The 16,165-nt window shown below is 40.3% G+C and overlaps 3 protein-coding genes across 3 annotated transcripts; 1 reads left to right on the top strand and 2 right to left on the bottom strand.

The window, feature by feature from the left end:
• Window positions 1-4,897: 4,897 nt before the first annotated feature.
• Window positions 4,898-6,324, top strand: LOC116215228 (F-box/kelch-repeat protein SKIP11-like). Its single transcript, XM_031550863.1, has one exon. It carries the CDS (start codon window positions 4,902-4,904, stop codon window positions 6,048-6,050), a length of 1,149 nt encoding a protein of 382 aa, XP_031406723.1. The 5' UTR covers window positions 4,898-4,901; the 3' UTR covers window positions 6,051-6,324.
• Window positions 6,325-12,248: 5,924 nt separating this feature from the next.
• On the bottom strand, window positions 12,249-13,492 carry LOC116215229 (pectinesterase 3). The gene is made up of 2 exons (XM_031550864.1): window positions 12,895-13,492; window positions 12,249-12,812 (listed from the first exon to the last, which is right to left on the bottom strand). Exons 1-2 carry the CDS (start codon window positions 13,300-13,302, stop codon window positions 12,495-12,497), a joined length of 726 nt encoding a protein of 241 aa, XP_031406724.1. The 5' UTR covers window positions 13,303-13,492; the 3' UTR covers window positions 12,249-12,494.
• Window positions 13,493-13,935: 443 nt separating this feature from the next.
• On the bottom strand, window positions 13,936-15,834 carry LOC116215161 (40S ribosomal protein S9-2). Its single transcript, XM_031550764.1, has 3 exons — window positions 15,677-15,834; window positions 14,814-15,195; window positions 13,936-14,375 (listed from the first exon to the last, which is right to left on the bottom strand). Exons 1-3 carry the CDS (start codon window positions 15,702-15,704, stop codon window positions 14,192-14,194), a joined length of 594 nt encoding a protein of 197 aa, XP_031406624.1. The 5' UTR covers window positions 15,705-15,834; the 3' UTR covers window positions 13,936-14,191.
• Between the last annotated feature and the right edge of the window lie 331 nt (window positions 15,835-16,165).

Below are 16,165 nucleotides of genomic sequence, written 5' to 3' on the forward strand. Positions count from 1 at the left end.
TCAGGTGGATAGATTAATTAAACGCCGCAATTATGGCAGAAAATAAGAAGGGTCTTTTTCAATCTATCACTGAGTGGTGGATGTTGATCATCGAGGACCGGAGAGAAGGTCACATCCTCGCTGTAGGATCTCATACAGAACTCAATGCTATCATTTTTCGTGACGTATACACTAATTAATTAATCAGGTCAAACAGTTATGATCTATTAATTTAAAGGAACGTGGCCAGTCAAAGTCACATACATAAATCTTATCTACCCTGGATCACAGATTTGGTGTGTATGCAAGCCTCAAATTTAGGTTAAAATGCCATTTTTACCTTTCTCACTTTTTTTTTCGACGTGAGTCCTTATATTCGAAAGTTCATTTGAATAATTACTAATCCAATCGAGCCAGATTGACCTATTAAGAGATAAAATTCTCCCAACATAGATTTTTCTGCATTTACAATGACACGAACCCGAGATTTTACTTAAACAAAACAAGCGTCAAACCTCTTGCACTAACTCATATTGGTTACCTTTTCCCCCTTAATAATGGACTAAATGGACAAAATTGAATTTAAATTTTGATTCATTGAAAAAAAAAAGTTCTAGAAATAAATAAATAAAACAAAAGAGGTTTCGAAATTAAAAGAGAAGAAAACAAAAGTTTCAAAAAGCAAAATAGAGCGGAGAGTTGGAGACGAAGACTGTTGTCCACAACCTATGTAAAACCTCCCTTCTTATCCGCAAATGCACCATATTGAACTGAACTGTAAATTATTGGAAAAGTCCTGGGGTGGGTTAGTTTAAATAATTTGATATTTATTCTCTTTAAATAAGGTCTCAGATTCAAGTATTATGAATGAAGAAAATTTACGCACTTTTAATGGACTTATTCAGCTTAAACTGCATTAATCAAAGTCCATGGATTTTTTTTTAAATACTATGATGCACACCGAAAAAAATTGAAAATGGCTGGCACTACCATGATTTGGTAGCTGAAAAAAATTGTAGTGATTATTATTCTATCAAATGTCGAATTCTAATGTGCGAGTGTGAGTGTACAAGTGACCAGTATCGTGTCACCAGAGATTTGGAGCAGAAAGGTGATTTATTTATGAAAGTTCTTGCATGAAATTCAAATCTCATATAAGAAATGAATATGAGTTTGGTATATATGAGTTTGCTAAATTTTTCTGAAAATTCTCGTAACTAATTATTAGAATGGTATTAGTGATAATCTCATCAACATCCACCTTTTTTTTTAGTCTCCATCGCATGGCATTCAGAATTCAATGGCATAAAACGTAATATCATGAATATAAAAAAATATTTATTATATGTGAGCATCACGACAAATGTTGAATATATCTTTTAGGAGGATTTAATATTTCTTTTTTCAGATACTATTCTAAATATACATAAAACGTACCAATAAAGCGTTTAATAAATAATTTTTTCTATATTTTTGTTTAAGTCATTTTAGTAATCCAAAAAAATAAAGATTAACCAATTTTGTGGCATGAGTATTTTTTATAAGTCAAAATACAAGTTTTCATTTAAAAATACCCAATAAAATTAATAAAGAAATTTTAGCAAAAGAAGAAATGAAAAAACGTGAGAAAGCAGAGAGGAAGAGAAGGGAGAGAGTAGAGGAAGATGGAGATTATTGTGGGAGTAGTAAATTTGGTAGTTAAAAGTAAGACACGAAATTACTAATTTAGTCTTAATTTCTTCCTAATGCGACGGTGCTTGATTAATTATATCATTTTCGCATTGGCAATATAGGGAAACGAAAGTGATCCCAATGACCTTGCTTCTTCCATTTGTAATATAGATAAACTAGATCCTACCTGTACTACGCACGGAAAATTTACAAATTACAATCTATACCAAAAAAGAAACTTTTAGATAAGATCGAATATGTCAAACTCGAGATTTTTTTGTCCTATTAAATTTATTATGAAAGTTAATTGAATAAATTGAATAAAGAGGATAAAAATTAAAACAAAAGGACAAAAAAAAGGGAGAATGGCGAGAGAGAGAGAGGAATAGAGATAGTGAAGATACCTTAGTTAATGATGTTATCCTTTTGTTACTCAAAAAAAGAAAAGAAAAGAGAGAGATAGTGAAGGAAGTGGGAGTGATGGGCCCAAAATAGCGATAGATTTTCTTGTAAAATTACCATGATATCCATAATCTTTTTAATTGTAAATATTTTTCCTAACGGATTCTCAAATATAAATATTATAGATATACATATAGATAGATATATATTGATAACACTGATAGCAATACATAGATAGATAACACATTGGTTAATCATACTGAAGGTGAAATCCAAACCAATGGCACCACGGTAGAGTGAAGATCTATATCGAAAAACTCTCATAAATCGACAGACCAATAAGATTCATCCATGTAATAGAATGACTATCCTCTCGGTCTCTAATTTAGAACTCGATTCTCATTTTGGAATCTCAGTCCATTCCATGCTTGAATCGTATAGAGTATTTATATTTAAATTGTTTGATATCGGGAAAATTTCTCCGGGCGTATTCGTAATTTCCTCGTGCGCTGTCAGGGCAGAGCGCATCCAAAGGGACCGAAGGTGTGCGTGTAGGCTGGGGGTGACGACACGTGGCATCAAAGAACCGCTACAGTGTACTGGTTTCTCAGTTTTTCCCTCCTCCGGTCCTAATCACCTGCGGCCGTTCCCAGCTGCCCAAAGTAGGCCACCCCCAAGTTAGTATCCAGAGAGAAAATCTTGGGGAGGATAATGTTTGCGTTCAGTCAACTCAAAATTCAATCATCCCGAGTATAAAATACTATGCACAAAAAGTTTTTGAAGAAAATGCAAAACCTTGTACAAGAGTAAATGTTTTGTACTCGAGCAGCCATTGAAAATTCCGTTACTAGTCTCAAGAATTTCCTCTTATGTGTAATAGGTATCGAATGTGGCACTGTATCACAAAACTTAAGTACATAAAATTTTATTTTTATTTTTATTTTTATTTTTATTGTGAAGGGAATTATTGTGCTGATTGAATGACGATGATAATTCTTATTCGGTCCGTTAGTCTTCATTCTTTCCGCCATCCTCCGACTCCCTGGGAATGGTACTCTTTGAGTATATTGTTGTATCTTCCGTACCCCGCCTTGTTACTTGCTAGTTTAGTTTTTTTTTTCTCTCTTTCATACAAGGCTTCAGCCCGTTAGACCACCGAAAAAAATCTTCGGCACATTATGTCACAATTTGTAATCATTGGACATGCAATGTGATGCACTTGTTACGCATAGGATTTTCTCTTTTGGAGAACTCAAATATATTTTAAATTTAAATTTAATTAAATCAGGAATTTCCACCCATAAATAGGAGGCCAAGCACTTGCATTTCCTCGCACACTTGTGAACAGAGAAGGATTCTAGAGAGAGAAACCGTTAGAAAAATCGAGTGAGGAAGGAAAGCAAAGCAAAGCAAAGCAATTGGGCTGCTCTGATTTCATCTTCTTGCTCTGCACTGAAAGAGAGAGGGAGAGAGAGATAGAGAGCTGTGACGAGAACAGCGCACAGAGCTCACTGTCAGCTCAACCCAGCTCTGCCCATTTCCCCCATTGATCCCCAAACAGTGAGCTTTCCTATTCTCATTCCACCATTTCCCTCATCACCATTGCTGTTTCCTTCCCCTGCCAGTTGATTCTTTTCGAAGGGTGTTGGTTGGTGTTTTCGAATTGCCACCCGAAATGATGGCTCCGTGATGGGAGGGTAAATTGGATTTTTTGTAATCAATATTGTTAGCAATCTGATTTTGTTTTCTCCTCTCTATTTAATGATGCCACTTTTGGTATTATTTTGAATCCAAAGATCAGATTTTCAATGATCATTCTCCTTAGATGGTCTGTTTCTGCATCCACCTACTTGCCATATGAGGAGTAAGATTTGTTCTTGTATGGTGTCGTGATTCCGTCTGATGATGCGTCGAAACACTAATGCATGAGTGAAAGTAGCTCGTTTTGGTTCGAGAAAATTATGGTTATTTTTGGGGTTGGGGCAGTTTGGTCGCGGGTGAATGAGGTCACTGATATGGTCGTGCCTTGTGGTTTTGCATTGTTGGTTTTGTTTATGATGTGAAAGTAGGAATGAGTTTCTGAATGTTACAAGGACCGTTTTGCCTTGTTTCCAGGGACTTGCTAGGAAGCTTTCATGGCAGGTGAACAACGCAAACGGGGAAGGAAGACAACGCAAGCTAGCAACCCGAACGGAGAGGAAGCTCCCATGGCTGGTGGACGAGGCAAACGGGGAAGGAAGCCCAAGCAGGATGTCAACCCGAATGGAGAGGAATTTCTCATGGCTGGTGGACGATGCAAACGAGGAAGGAAGCCAACGCAAGATAGCAATCCCAATGGAGAGGAAGCCCGTCCTGCCAGTGGACGTCCCAAACGGGGAAGGAAGCCCATGCAGGATAGCAATCCGAATGGAGAGGAAGCCCTTCTGGCCGGTGGACGTCGCAAGCGGGGAAGGAAGCCAATGCAGGATAGCAACCCGAGTGGAGAGGAACCTCTCACGGCTGGTGGACGTTGCAAACGGGGAAGGAAGCCAATGCAGCATAGCAACTTGAATGGAGAGGAAGCTCTCCCAGGCGTTGGACGTTGCAAACGGGGAAGGAAGCCAATGCAAGATAACCGCAACCCCAATGGAGAGGAAGCTCTCACAACCGGTGGACGGTGCAAACGGGGAAGGAAGACAGTGCAATATAGCAACCCAAATGAAGAGAAAGATGGTGGAGGACGCAAACGGGGAAGGAAGACAATGCAGGCTAGCAACCCGAATGGAGAGGAAGCATTAATGGCCGGTGGACGACACGAACAGGGAAGGAAGACAATGGAAGATAGCAACCCGAATGGAGAGGAACCTGTCATGGCCAGTGGACGACGCAAACGGGGAAGGAAGACAATGCAGGTTAACAACCCAAACAGGAGCGACGAGAGAAAGAAGGAGGTGGTAGACCCAGACACCCTTATCCCATACATCGGATGGGATAACTCGATCAACTGCCTACTCCGCTGCTCAAGGTCCGACTATGGAGCCATCGCCGCTCTGAACCGGAACTTCTGCCACCTCATTCGTAGTGGAGAACTCTATCAGCTCAGGAGGAGGGCCGGCATTGTGGAGCACTGGATCTATTTCTCGGTCAACCTCCTCAAGTGGGAGGCATACGATCCTGTCAGGATGCGGTGGATAAGCCAGCTGCCCAAGATGGAGGCGAGCACGTGCTTTGTGTATTCGGACAAGGAGTCCTTGGCTGTCGGGACCCAGCTTCTCGTGTTCGGGCGGGAGGTAAGCTGCCATGTCGTCTACAGGTATAGCCATTTGACCAATACGTGGTGCTTGGGCTTGCCCATGAACACTCCTAGGTGCCTGTTCGCCTCTGGGAGTATCGGGGCCATTGGCATTGTGGCAGGCGGATGCAATTCAACCGGCAAGGTCCTGAGCGTGGCAGAGCTCTACAACTCGGAGACTGACGAGTGGATTCCTCTCCCAGACATGAACATACCGAGGAAGATGTGCTCAGGGGTGTTCATGGACGGGAAGTTCTACATTGTTGGAGGGGTCGATGACGAGTCAAATCCATTCACTTGTGGGGAGGTGTTCGATTTGGAGACTCAAACATGGGAGGTGATACCCAACATGTACCCAAGACCTGCAGGAGAAGAAGAGGGTCAGTTGCGCCGTGCTATCGAGGCCCCGCCCCTCTTGGGGGTCATAAATAATGAGCTTTATTGTGCTGACCATACTACTCAGGAAATCAGGAAGTATGACAAGAAGAAAAACTCATGGACCGCGATTGGGAGGCTCCCAGAACGGGCAGCATCGGTGCGCGGTTGGGGGCTCGCCTTCCGGGCATGTGGGGAGCGGCTTATGGTCCTTGGTGGGCCTAGGGAGTTCGGCACAGGGGTCCTCGAGCTCTACTCTTGGATCCCGAGCCAGGGCCCAGTCGAGTGGGAACTGCTTGCCAGCAAGCGTATTGGAAGTTTTGTATACAACTGTGCAGTGATGGGTTGCTGAAAGAGAAATAATTCACCGGTTTAGGAGTGTGGGATCAACGTTTGGTGGGTTCGGGTTAGTTTCATAGGTGACAGCAATATAGTTTAGTCGACATGTAGAGGGGAAGGGTATAAAAGAGTAGCATATATAAACAGGAAACCGAGTTATAATCTTATGCTGTGGTGTGGTTTAGTGCAAATATCCAATAATGTAAGCATCACGGCATATTGTACAAAGGGGTTCGATTTCATTCCGAACGTCTAATGAAAAGCTTAGGTATTATGTGTTTCCTATATTTGATTTGGAGTCAACTTACGACTTCCGAGTGCGATGTAAGCAGTTTAAGGGCCTGTTTGGTTTCTCAATGGTATTTTAAAATCACAATTCTAACTTTAACTCTACCCATTACAAAACAAAATAACTCATACAAAGTCAAAGAGTGGGCCCCATTTATACCACTTTTTTCCTCAACAAAACAACATAACACATACAAAGTCAAAGGTGTGCCCCATTTATACCACTCAAAATCAAAATCAAAATCTGATTTTAAAATCCTACTATGAAACCAAACGCAACCTAAGTTTGCAGTTTTGGGAATGCCAATTGTGAACTGCTAAATGAGGCAAAGGGCCAGATTTGGAGGCATTGACACTGACAATATGTACGACGGACAGGACTTGCCAAAATATGGTCAGATTTGTTGGGTACGAGGATACTGTTTGCAGGAAGGGAATTGTGAAAGTCAAAGGGGTGTTGAAGTCAATCAATACTATAATTTGATTGGCCAATTCTCATTGAGTTCCTTAAATTTTTTACGAAAATTCTAAGAATAAATAAAGTAAAAGATTCCGATTCCAATCATTGAGCAGCCTCTGAGAATCTTGCAGAAAAGCAAGATGGCCCTTTTGTTCTTCCTCTATTTTACTAGGGGAGGTATGCTTAATGATTAGTGTAGTTAACCGTTTCCCTTTTATCTTTTTATGAAATTTTAGTATAAGTATTGTATCGTATATGGATAAAATCAGGTGTCCTATAAAAAAAAACTAAGCGGATAAATAAATACTTTATTATCAATTCACAGTTTCAAATATCTGAAATGAAATTAAATTTTATATATGATCTGTCCCGTACCAAATACAACCTTATTGTTAAGCCAATATCTTTTCCTACAATACAACCTTATTTTTATTCAAGGTCATTTCACCAACTCCAATGCAATTAAGTCGTGAAGATTGATAGAAAAAAAAATAATAAAAAATGCAAGTTGTGAATCAATTAAGGATATCACTGAATTGCATATACTTTTTTATTTAGTTGACGAAATCTACTTCATGTTTAAGAAAAAAGTTAATATATTTCTCTAAGTTTTTTTGCATAAGAGCTACTTGCTACCATATTTCTCTTCTCGTATTAATTATTCTGTTTCTGAATTCTAAGTTTGTCATTTTTGGTATGCCTATCTTCGGATGATGAATTCTCTTTTATTCTTTAGTTTAACATACAATGTATATATTAAGTTTCACGACACCCACTTCAGATGTTATAGTAAATTAATTGGGAGTAAGTACTCATCATATTTTAAGGATTTTAATGGTGCGTTTGGTTTCAGAGTTAAAGTAACTTTGATTTTGACTTATGAAATGTGTATTTTTATTGTATAATGTGTTGAGTTAAAGTTAAAATTTTTGTGATTTTAACTGCGAAACCAAACGGAGCATAAGTATTCAAAATGTTCAGAATATAAAGTAAAATTATAAATTTCATTAACTAGAAATTTCGCATAACTGATTTTTTTGGGTAAAATAAAAAGATGACTAGCTTAATTTAATTTATTGATTGAAAAGATCAAAGCCAAAACAGACCTTCCACTTTATGAGATCATAAAGTAACCGAAATTATTTTTATTGGTGAAAAAAAATTGGGTGAATGAAAAAATTATTTTACTTAAGTGAAAATGTAAATATTTTTTGCTGATTCTATATGCAATTGAATGTATCTTCAATTTAAAAATTCAAACCGATAGATTTTGGTTGTTCTTATCGATTTTTCAACGTAGAATTCCACCTCTCAACAGAAAAGTTCATGAAATGTGGAATCTAAGATATTGAAACACGTGTATATATCATATTCTAGACATATAATACTGAAATATTTAGTGATAATCACAATATTTTTCGAAAAGAATCCAAAAAATCTCTTCAAGATTTTCTGGGTTGTAACGGATCATGGCCCCAGACCCCTCATGTAATTATCACCTTCATGCAAGGCTCGCTATCTCTTAAATCATCTTATTAATGACATGAACAGAACTTGGACGCATCTGCATGCATGACATGGCAAAGCAGATGCATAAATCACGTTATCTTCCTTCAATAGATCTTATTAATTGATATATTTAATTAATCCCAATGTGGACACACCTGCATGCCCAAGAACAGCCACACCAGAAGGTCGACCCAACACCTGTGGATGATCCACAGGGCAAAGGAAAGAAGAGGATCAGAGAAGAGAAAGAGAACCGTTTTAGGGTTCCACGAGAGAATAATGAGACCAGAACCAAAGAGATAAGATCGATATAAAGAGGAAAATGAGGTTAGTTTCATCCCATGCAAGCGTTTTGATTCTTTATCAGATAGATGTGAAAATTTTGATTTAAAAATTTCAAATATTGTTTTGATTTAATGGTGATGTGATTAATGGTTTAAAGACGAAAAGGGTTGAAGGGGTGTGAGTGTGTGTGTCAGCAAAGCCTTAACTCTTGCATGCAACATTAATTATGTGATCACAAACTATTAAATAAGACCGAGGAAAATAAGGTAATTAGCTTCATTTCATGCAAGAGTTTTTGCGATTTCTCATATGGGTGTGAAATTTTTCGGTTTGAAATTCTCTGCGGATATTGTTTCAATTTAATGATGTGATTAAGGGTAAATAGACAAAAGAGGTTAAAGGGGTGAGTGGGTGTCAAAAAAGTTGGTGAAGAAAAAGCCTAAAACTCTTGCATGCAAAACAATTGCCACTGATCCACACACATGATATATACTCAATGGAGGTTATCCGTTTTGGTGGTTTTTCCCCTTTTCAACTTTTATTAATTTTCCAGTGGGCGAAATTGGGGCAATTAAATTTCATGTCTTTAACTCATCTCAAACCCAAGATTGAAATTTTCAATTTCTATTAATTTACATGATTATACCTTTGATTTTATTGACTGAAACCATATTCATGGTTGCTCTAAGTTCTACCAAAATTGACGTGGCGATCCCTGTGGGTATACATTTAAGAAAAGGTGTACGAGGCTATTGATCAATTTTCATACATACATATATAAATTTTTATGACATTTAATCTTGGCAAAGAAATAATTATACTAATAAAATTAGGACTACGATAAAGCTAAAGGTTGTGCTAGTTTCGTCGTAATTAATTAGCATCTCAAGCCGGCTTCTCTTATTAATTCGATCTTCGATCTTGTGGTCTCGCCACAAAAATTGTCATCATGTATATGCCCATTAAAGTATTTCAACCTTTTATTTTTCTTAGTTAAAATTATTTTTGTAAGGGGTTTGCTATGGATTTTTCCCCTACTTTAATCAATATAGAACAACCACCCACAAAAAGGAAAATAAAAAGAAGAAACAAACCAATCAATGATTAAAGAAAATGAAAACCTGATAGTATAGTTCATGTCAATATCTAATCAACTTCAATTACGAGGTGCGGTGTGTTGTCCATTTATAAGACAAATACTAATTATTTGCAACGTGAAACTTACTGGAGTCATATTATGACTAAGGTTAAACTGGTTGACGTCCGGCTGCATATTAATTTCAGTCGATAGGCTTAAAACACTTGGTCTAAAGAAAAAGTGGAATTTGACCCCAAAAAGATGTGATGAATGCCGATAATAAGTAATAGAAGGACTAAAGTGAGTAGAATTTTAAAAGTATAAGGACTAACATGGCCATGAGAATTCCATGGGCACTGAACGGGTAAAACTACAGAGATCCCGGCAGCCCATTCATATGGCAGCCCCAGCCCAGCACGAGATTGAAGCCCATACAGCTGCCGGAGGCCCTCTGGCTACCGGATTACTCATATCCGCCCGGTCCACCGCAGCAGCTTCTGACCCACTAAGCCAGGCATCAGGATTACTATACAGGAATCAACTAATTGTTCGTCGGACTAATTGAGCCAACCGGCAGTCGATTGGGAAAGATGTTGTGCAAGATCGAATCAGCATGAGATTGAAGCCCATACAGCTGCCGGAGGCCCTCTGGCTACCGGATTATTCATATCCGTCCGGTCCACTGCAGCAGCTTCTGACCCACTAAGCCAGGCATCAGGATTACTATACAGGAATCAACTAATTGTTCGTCGGACTAACTGAGCCAACCGGCAGTCGATTGGGAAAGATGTTGCGCAAGATCGAATCTTCTGTTGGATATTGTTGTGTGCTAAGTAGCTTGCCGGAGAGGAATTGACTGATTAATTGTTATCTTCTACAGCGTTCATGTTATCAGATGTCTGATCCGAAGCTTAGTTGATTGCATATTCTATCGATGGATATTACCGATCACGTGGGGTTAATGCTACCATAACACAGAAAATAACATAATAATTACGGATAAGATACATTACCTTATATGTAAGGAGCCTGGGACCGATTGATAGTCCTAGCAAGTAAGGTTGTTCAGGTCACCGGTTGTGTATGCCCTAACCCATCTTCTGCAACTGGTCCGGCCACTGTGTTGGTAATGCGCCAATCGATGATCTCTTGCAAGTGATTACACAGGAAGTTGCCTGTCGAGGCAGGCAAAAGTATTCGACCCGGACCAAATTCAATAGATTTGAGTATTGAATAGAATGAGCTGATCGCCCCACAGGAAAGCAGGCCGATGGAGCTGGTGAGGCCTTAAGGCTAAGGCCGAAAGCCGATCGCCCTCAGAAGAGCCAGGCCGGAGGGCAGGGGAGGGGGAGAGAGAGAGAGAGGAAATTTGTTCGTATATAATTTTACTACGCCAACTCCGAGTCACTAGCAGCTGTTATATATCATTATCAGATATATGCGGCGTCGTTTCAGGTGTAGCAAATAAATGACTATCAGATACAAGCGGCGACGTTCTTGAACTAGAAAAACTACGTCGTTCCAGGCGTAGCGAAGCCATTCAATATGTTACAGAGATCTTTTCCATTCTTGAACTAGAAAACTAATGTCCTCTTCTTGTCCTCGGCAACATGATCAGCAAAGGCAACATATGCAGCACATACACTTCACAAAAGCAACCAGCACAAAGGCTATCATCGCTAAGTCTGACATATTGAGTAGCAGTATACAATAAGCTAGATCTAACTTGAACTTGATCTCACAAAAAGGCCTAAACTGCACACAAATATCGAAAATATACTGAACAAGAAACGACTGAGAAACCAAATAACATACAGAGCGAAGTCATGCCTCAAGGGAGATTCAGCTCGAGGAAAGCTACAGACAATGAAGTTCATAGACTTACCTTAAAGACTGTCAGCATTCTACAGCTGCTCGAGTAGCAGAAGGGTACAGGCACCTGCAACACTACACATATCATCTCTCCTTTTCTTCCTTGCTTGTTTGTTTAGAGCTTCCTCATGGATTTCCATCATGTTCTCAGTTTCAGCAGATATTGCCGTAAAGTTTAGCCCTTTCCTCAGATCAGTAGCAAAGGTGAAGAAACATGTTCAACTCGATGCTGACAAGGTTATTCTAGGTTTCATGCAGGAATGCACAATATATATATTTTGGAGCAAGCATGCATTATTGTTAAGATGGTACACCACAAAAAGATGATAACTGAAAGAAACCCACATGAATATCGGTGAGAAGCTGTGAGGAGTTATCCTTGACACTATACCCAATCCTCTCCGACATGGTTCCAACTTCCCATATCCAAGAAAAAATGTTTTAAACAGAAGAAGACTGTACCTTCCACAACTGCATCGCTTATATGTTCAAAACTGTGGCCTTGCACTGTCTGTATACTGAATAGCTCTCTCCCTAGTCAAAGGCATGTCGAACAGAAACTAAGCGAACAACATAAGCCAAAGCTCCAACAATATTTCTGATGATGCTACTAACTATAGGCAATGTCTTGTACATTATTACTACCTTCCGTAAATTATGCAATTCATTCTGCTACTAACAAATACAGGCCATGGATGACTCGACCGCGATAGCAAATGAACCATAACATGGTAAATGAATGAATCACTGAGCAGAAAGTCAGTCTGAAACTCACTTTTGGTCATTTCATCACCCAATTTTTCAGTATCCCGTTTCACAAGCAATCAAGAACAGCAGAGATTCTACAATAACAACAACATGAACAGAATAGCCATTTATGATCATATACCTATGTAGTATAAACCGTGTAACACTCATCGATATAGGGGAACCATGGACACAAAAGCCAGAGAACTTATTGGCTTCTAGTCCATGTTGAACTTCTCGCGCAGATCCTTCATGTGGGCCACAATGGCCAAGCTGTTGCCCATCGATTCCTTCGACCCCTGCAGCTTAGCTCTGATTTCATCTAGAACCGCTGATCCCATCTCCTCCAACCCATCCAAGCACGTTTCCTGATCGGTCATGGCGGCACTGACCCACGTCTGGATGTTGCTGATCTTCACCTCTGTCAGGACGTTCTCCCCCGACCCTGTCCCCATCGCCGAGGCGCAATCATTGAGTCGACTGAGGGCGTCCTCGAGCTGGGTTGCGCAGTCCTCCAAAGCACCATTGGAATGCACCTAAAAGGAAGAGCCGCGAGCTGTAAAACAGAACATCGACATTGACTTTAACCATTGATAAGCTTAGAGTTTGAATACGCACATCGTTGGAGCTCTCCTTCAGCTGCTTCACGAACAAGGAGGCGTTGGAGAGCTGCTTGAGGGAGGCGGTGACAGAGAGCTTGAAGATGGATTCCGGGTCGGGTCGTATCGAGCAGTTGAGGGAGGACAAGCTGGAGAAGCAGGAGTCCGGGTGCTGCGTCACGCCGCAGACTGCCCTGATCGACTCGGTTAAGTTGGACGCGAGAGAGGAGGACTCCGCCGGCTCGGCCGCGGAGTCATGGACGACGGCACCGAGGAGGAGACCGAGGGTCAGAGTCAGGAGGAGGAGGGCAGAGAGGGAGACGGCGAGGAGGAGAGACCTCCGGGCAGGCCTTGGAGGATGTTGAGGAGGATGCTGGTCAGCGGGGTTGACTTTGCCATAGCCCTTCAAGAAATTGATGGAGTCCATTGCTGAGACTTCAATGGAGGAAAATGGAAGATGGGTTGCTCTAAATTTCCGATTTTGAACTGAGGGTCCGTCGGTTTTGCGGGTGACTGTGAACGAAGCAAATAGAAATTGAAATCTTGAACCAGGAGGAATTTTCAGAAACCACAGCGCAAGGTCAAAGAACAGATATCCCTTCCAATGGAAGACTGAGTCTATTGTTGAAGTTCATTTCAATGAAAGCTAGAGATGGAGATTTCTATGGCTTTTTTGATTCAAAATTAAAATTACTTTAATTTTGATTATAAAAATAGACAAATGAAATATAATTTTAAATTTAATTTGAAATATATATATTTTTATTATATAATGTGTTGAATTAAAATTAAAATTAAATTTTTTTGAATCCAAACGGAACCTAACCTAAAAACCAGAGCCGATCTAACTAATGATCCTATATCGAACTGTTCATCATCTCAAATGTAATGACCCCAAATCACCGCCGCATGACCTGCCATGCCACTGAGGCACATTGCAAGTTCAATAAGAGTCGAGAATTTCAGGATTTTTGTCTATAAAGCTTTCAAGATTACATGCTAATCATAGTCCCTTAAAAGAAACCGAAGCTCCCAATAAGGAAGAGGCATGCCAAGAACAAAGGCAAAATACACGTATCAGTCGCATATATCCAAACTACTGAATCTGATTCGAAGCAAAATTATAATTGAAACAACGTCGACATTCAAAGGGCACAATAAACCAGAACCAAGTCTCTCAAATTCCAAAGCTAAACAAGATGGGCACTTATGAATGACAGCACAGAGGCATGATAAGGACGGAAAGGAGGTGCTAGGAGGACCGAAAGTCCATTCTATATAAAATACTACTTTCAGGAAAACTGAGCTTTAATAATTTAATCCTCGTCCTCTTCATCTCCGTCTCCACCAGCAGCCTTCTTAGCAGCGGCCTTCATGTTCCTTCTCTTCACTCTACCAGGGCGTCCACCGCCGAAGGGACTGGTGAGCGAGAAGTCGATGTGCTTCTGTGAGTCAACTCTCACCATGAAAGATGGGATGTTCACCACCTGCCTCCCGACCCTGCGATGCCACAAGATAGCTAATATGTCAAATCGACACCATTATGCTTAACATGAGAAACTAAGGACAGAATTATATTTGTAGTTTTCCATAGCTATAGGTGAGAAATTTCTTCTAATAAGCAGAACCCTTTAATCTTCAGTAGCCAGAATGTCGAAATCTACTAGAGCAACTGACTACACGGTCTAACCATCGTCAATAAGCCAGCGAGCTAGTAAGACAGACATTCACACATGTGATTGTAGCTTAATGACTAACATTCACGCCATAAATATCACTATCTAAACCTGATCTATTAATTAACCGGGAAGATAGCAGAGAAACACATAATACCCTGCTATACGCTATATATCTACTCTCTCAGCTATCAAGATTACTCTTAAAAACTCACGTATTAATCATTTGTATTTGTATATATAAAAGTAAGTTTTACATCACCTGATATGCCTCTGCCTAATGAGCACTCTGGCATGGTGGATGGACTTGGCCATTCCTGACTTGAAGACCAGAGTCTGCAGGCGGCGCTCGAGGAAGTTCTCCACAGTCAAGGCCAGGACATAATCGAGCTTGTTCTGGCTCTCATCCAGGAGCCCATAGCGGTTCATCCGGCGCAGCAGAGCCTCGCCCTCGAAGATCCGACGGGGGTTCTTCTCATCAAGGGTGAGAAGATTCCTTGCATTGTTACGGATGCGGCTCAGCACGTATTGCACCCTCCAGAGTTCCCTCTTGCACCTAAGCCCATACTCTCCCACGAGCTTCAGCTCAGCATCAAGTCGCTCCTTCTCGTATGGACGGCGAGGCTTCTTAAATGTCTTCCCATCTGTGAGTAACAACAAAACGAATATGAACACATTCGGCGACCTTTACAATCAGGAGCAAATGATGCTACAGATTAGGGTCCCGAGAAAATCTCCCTCACCCACCAAACGAAACGTTGAGAACTCCAAGCTATGATTGAACCAAACACAAAAGCATCACCATTTTCAATCTTATCTCTAAAAATCTCATATTTGCAGATAAAAATGAAATCTTTAGTCCCGACAGGTAAACTCAGATCACTTAGCAAGCAATCCCTGCTACAGATCAAGATCGTGAACTACACGAGCTAAGATCCTCACTGGGACGATCATTTTCCAATCAATCTATTCTCAACCGATTCAGTTCGAAAGCCATTTCAGCTTAGAAGTGAGCCATGCTTCCAAATCAAACACGAGAAATGATCCGCAAAAAGAGGATTATTCAGACACATTTGAAGAATATCTATCAATACACATTTGAGAGTAAGGATTCAGCGACTTTACAGTTGCGATAGAAGGAGACGTGCACCATGGCTCTCTCTTCCCCGGTGGAGCCGGCTCTGCGTCTGCCTGCTCTCTCTCTCTCTCTCTCTCTCTCTCTGGGTCTCGCTCAAAATTAGGGTTTCAATCTGAAGACGGTCACTTTATAGGGCAAAACCCTATGACCCCCGATGGGCCTCAACCTGTCCGGCCCATTTAAAGCTTTGGGCTTCGAATTGGATTCAACTGGGCGGGTTTGTCTTGTGAGGACTTGCCTAAAAGTGAACTTAGACCTTTAAACAAATCTCGTGAGACTGTTCTCGTGTCTGTATGCAGTAATAAAAGTCAAGACATGACATAGAGATGTGTCACATAGGACGGAGGAAACATTTCATCCCATGAACTTTCTTGTGACCACCAATAAAAATCTTTTGTGTTTGCAATTCATTAGTTAAAAATCTTTTCCAAAAAGAAATTAATACTATTATTGACTTTAAGTATAGTTGCTCTATT

Source organism: Punica granatum, chromosome 7, assembly GCF_007655135.1.
Source record: "Punica granatum isolate Tunisia-2019 chromosome 7, ASM765513v2, whole genome shotgun sequence".
In the NCBI taxonomy this organism is placed as follows: domain Eukaryota; kingdom Viridiplantae; phylum Streptophyta; class Magnoliopsida; order Myrtales; family Lythraceae; genus Punica; species Punica granatum.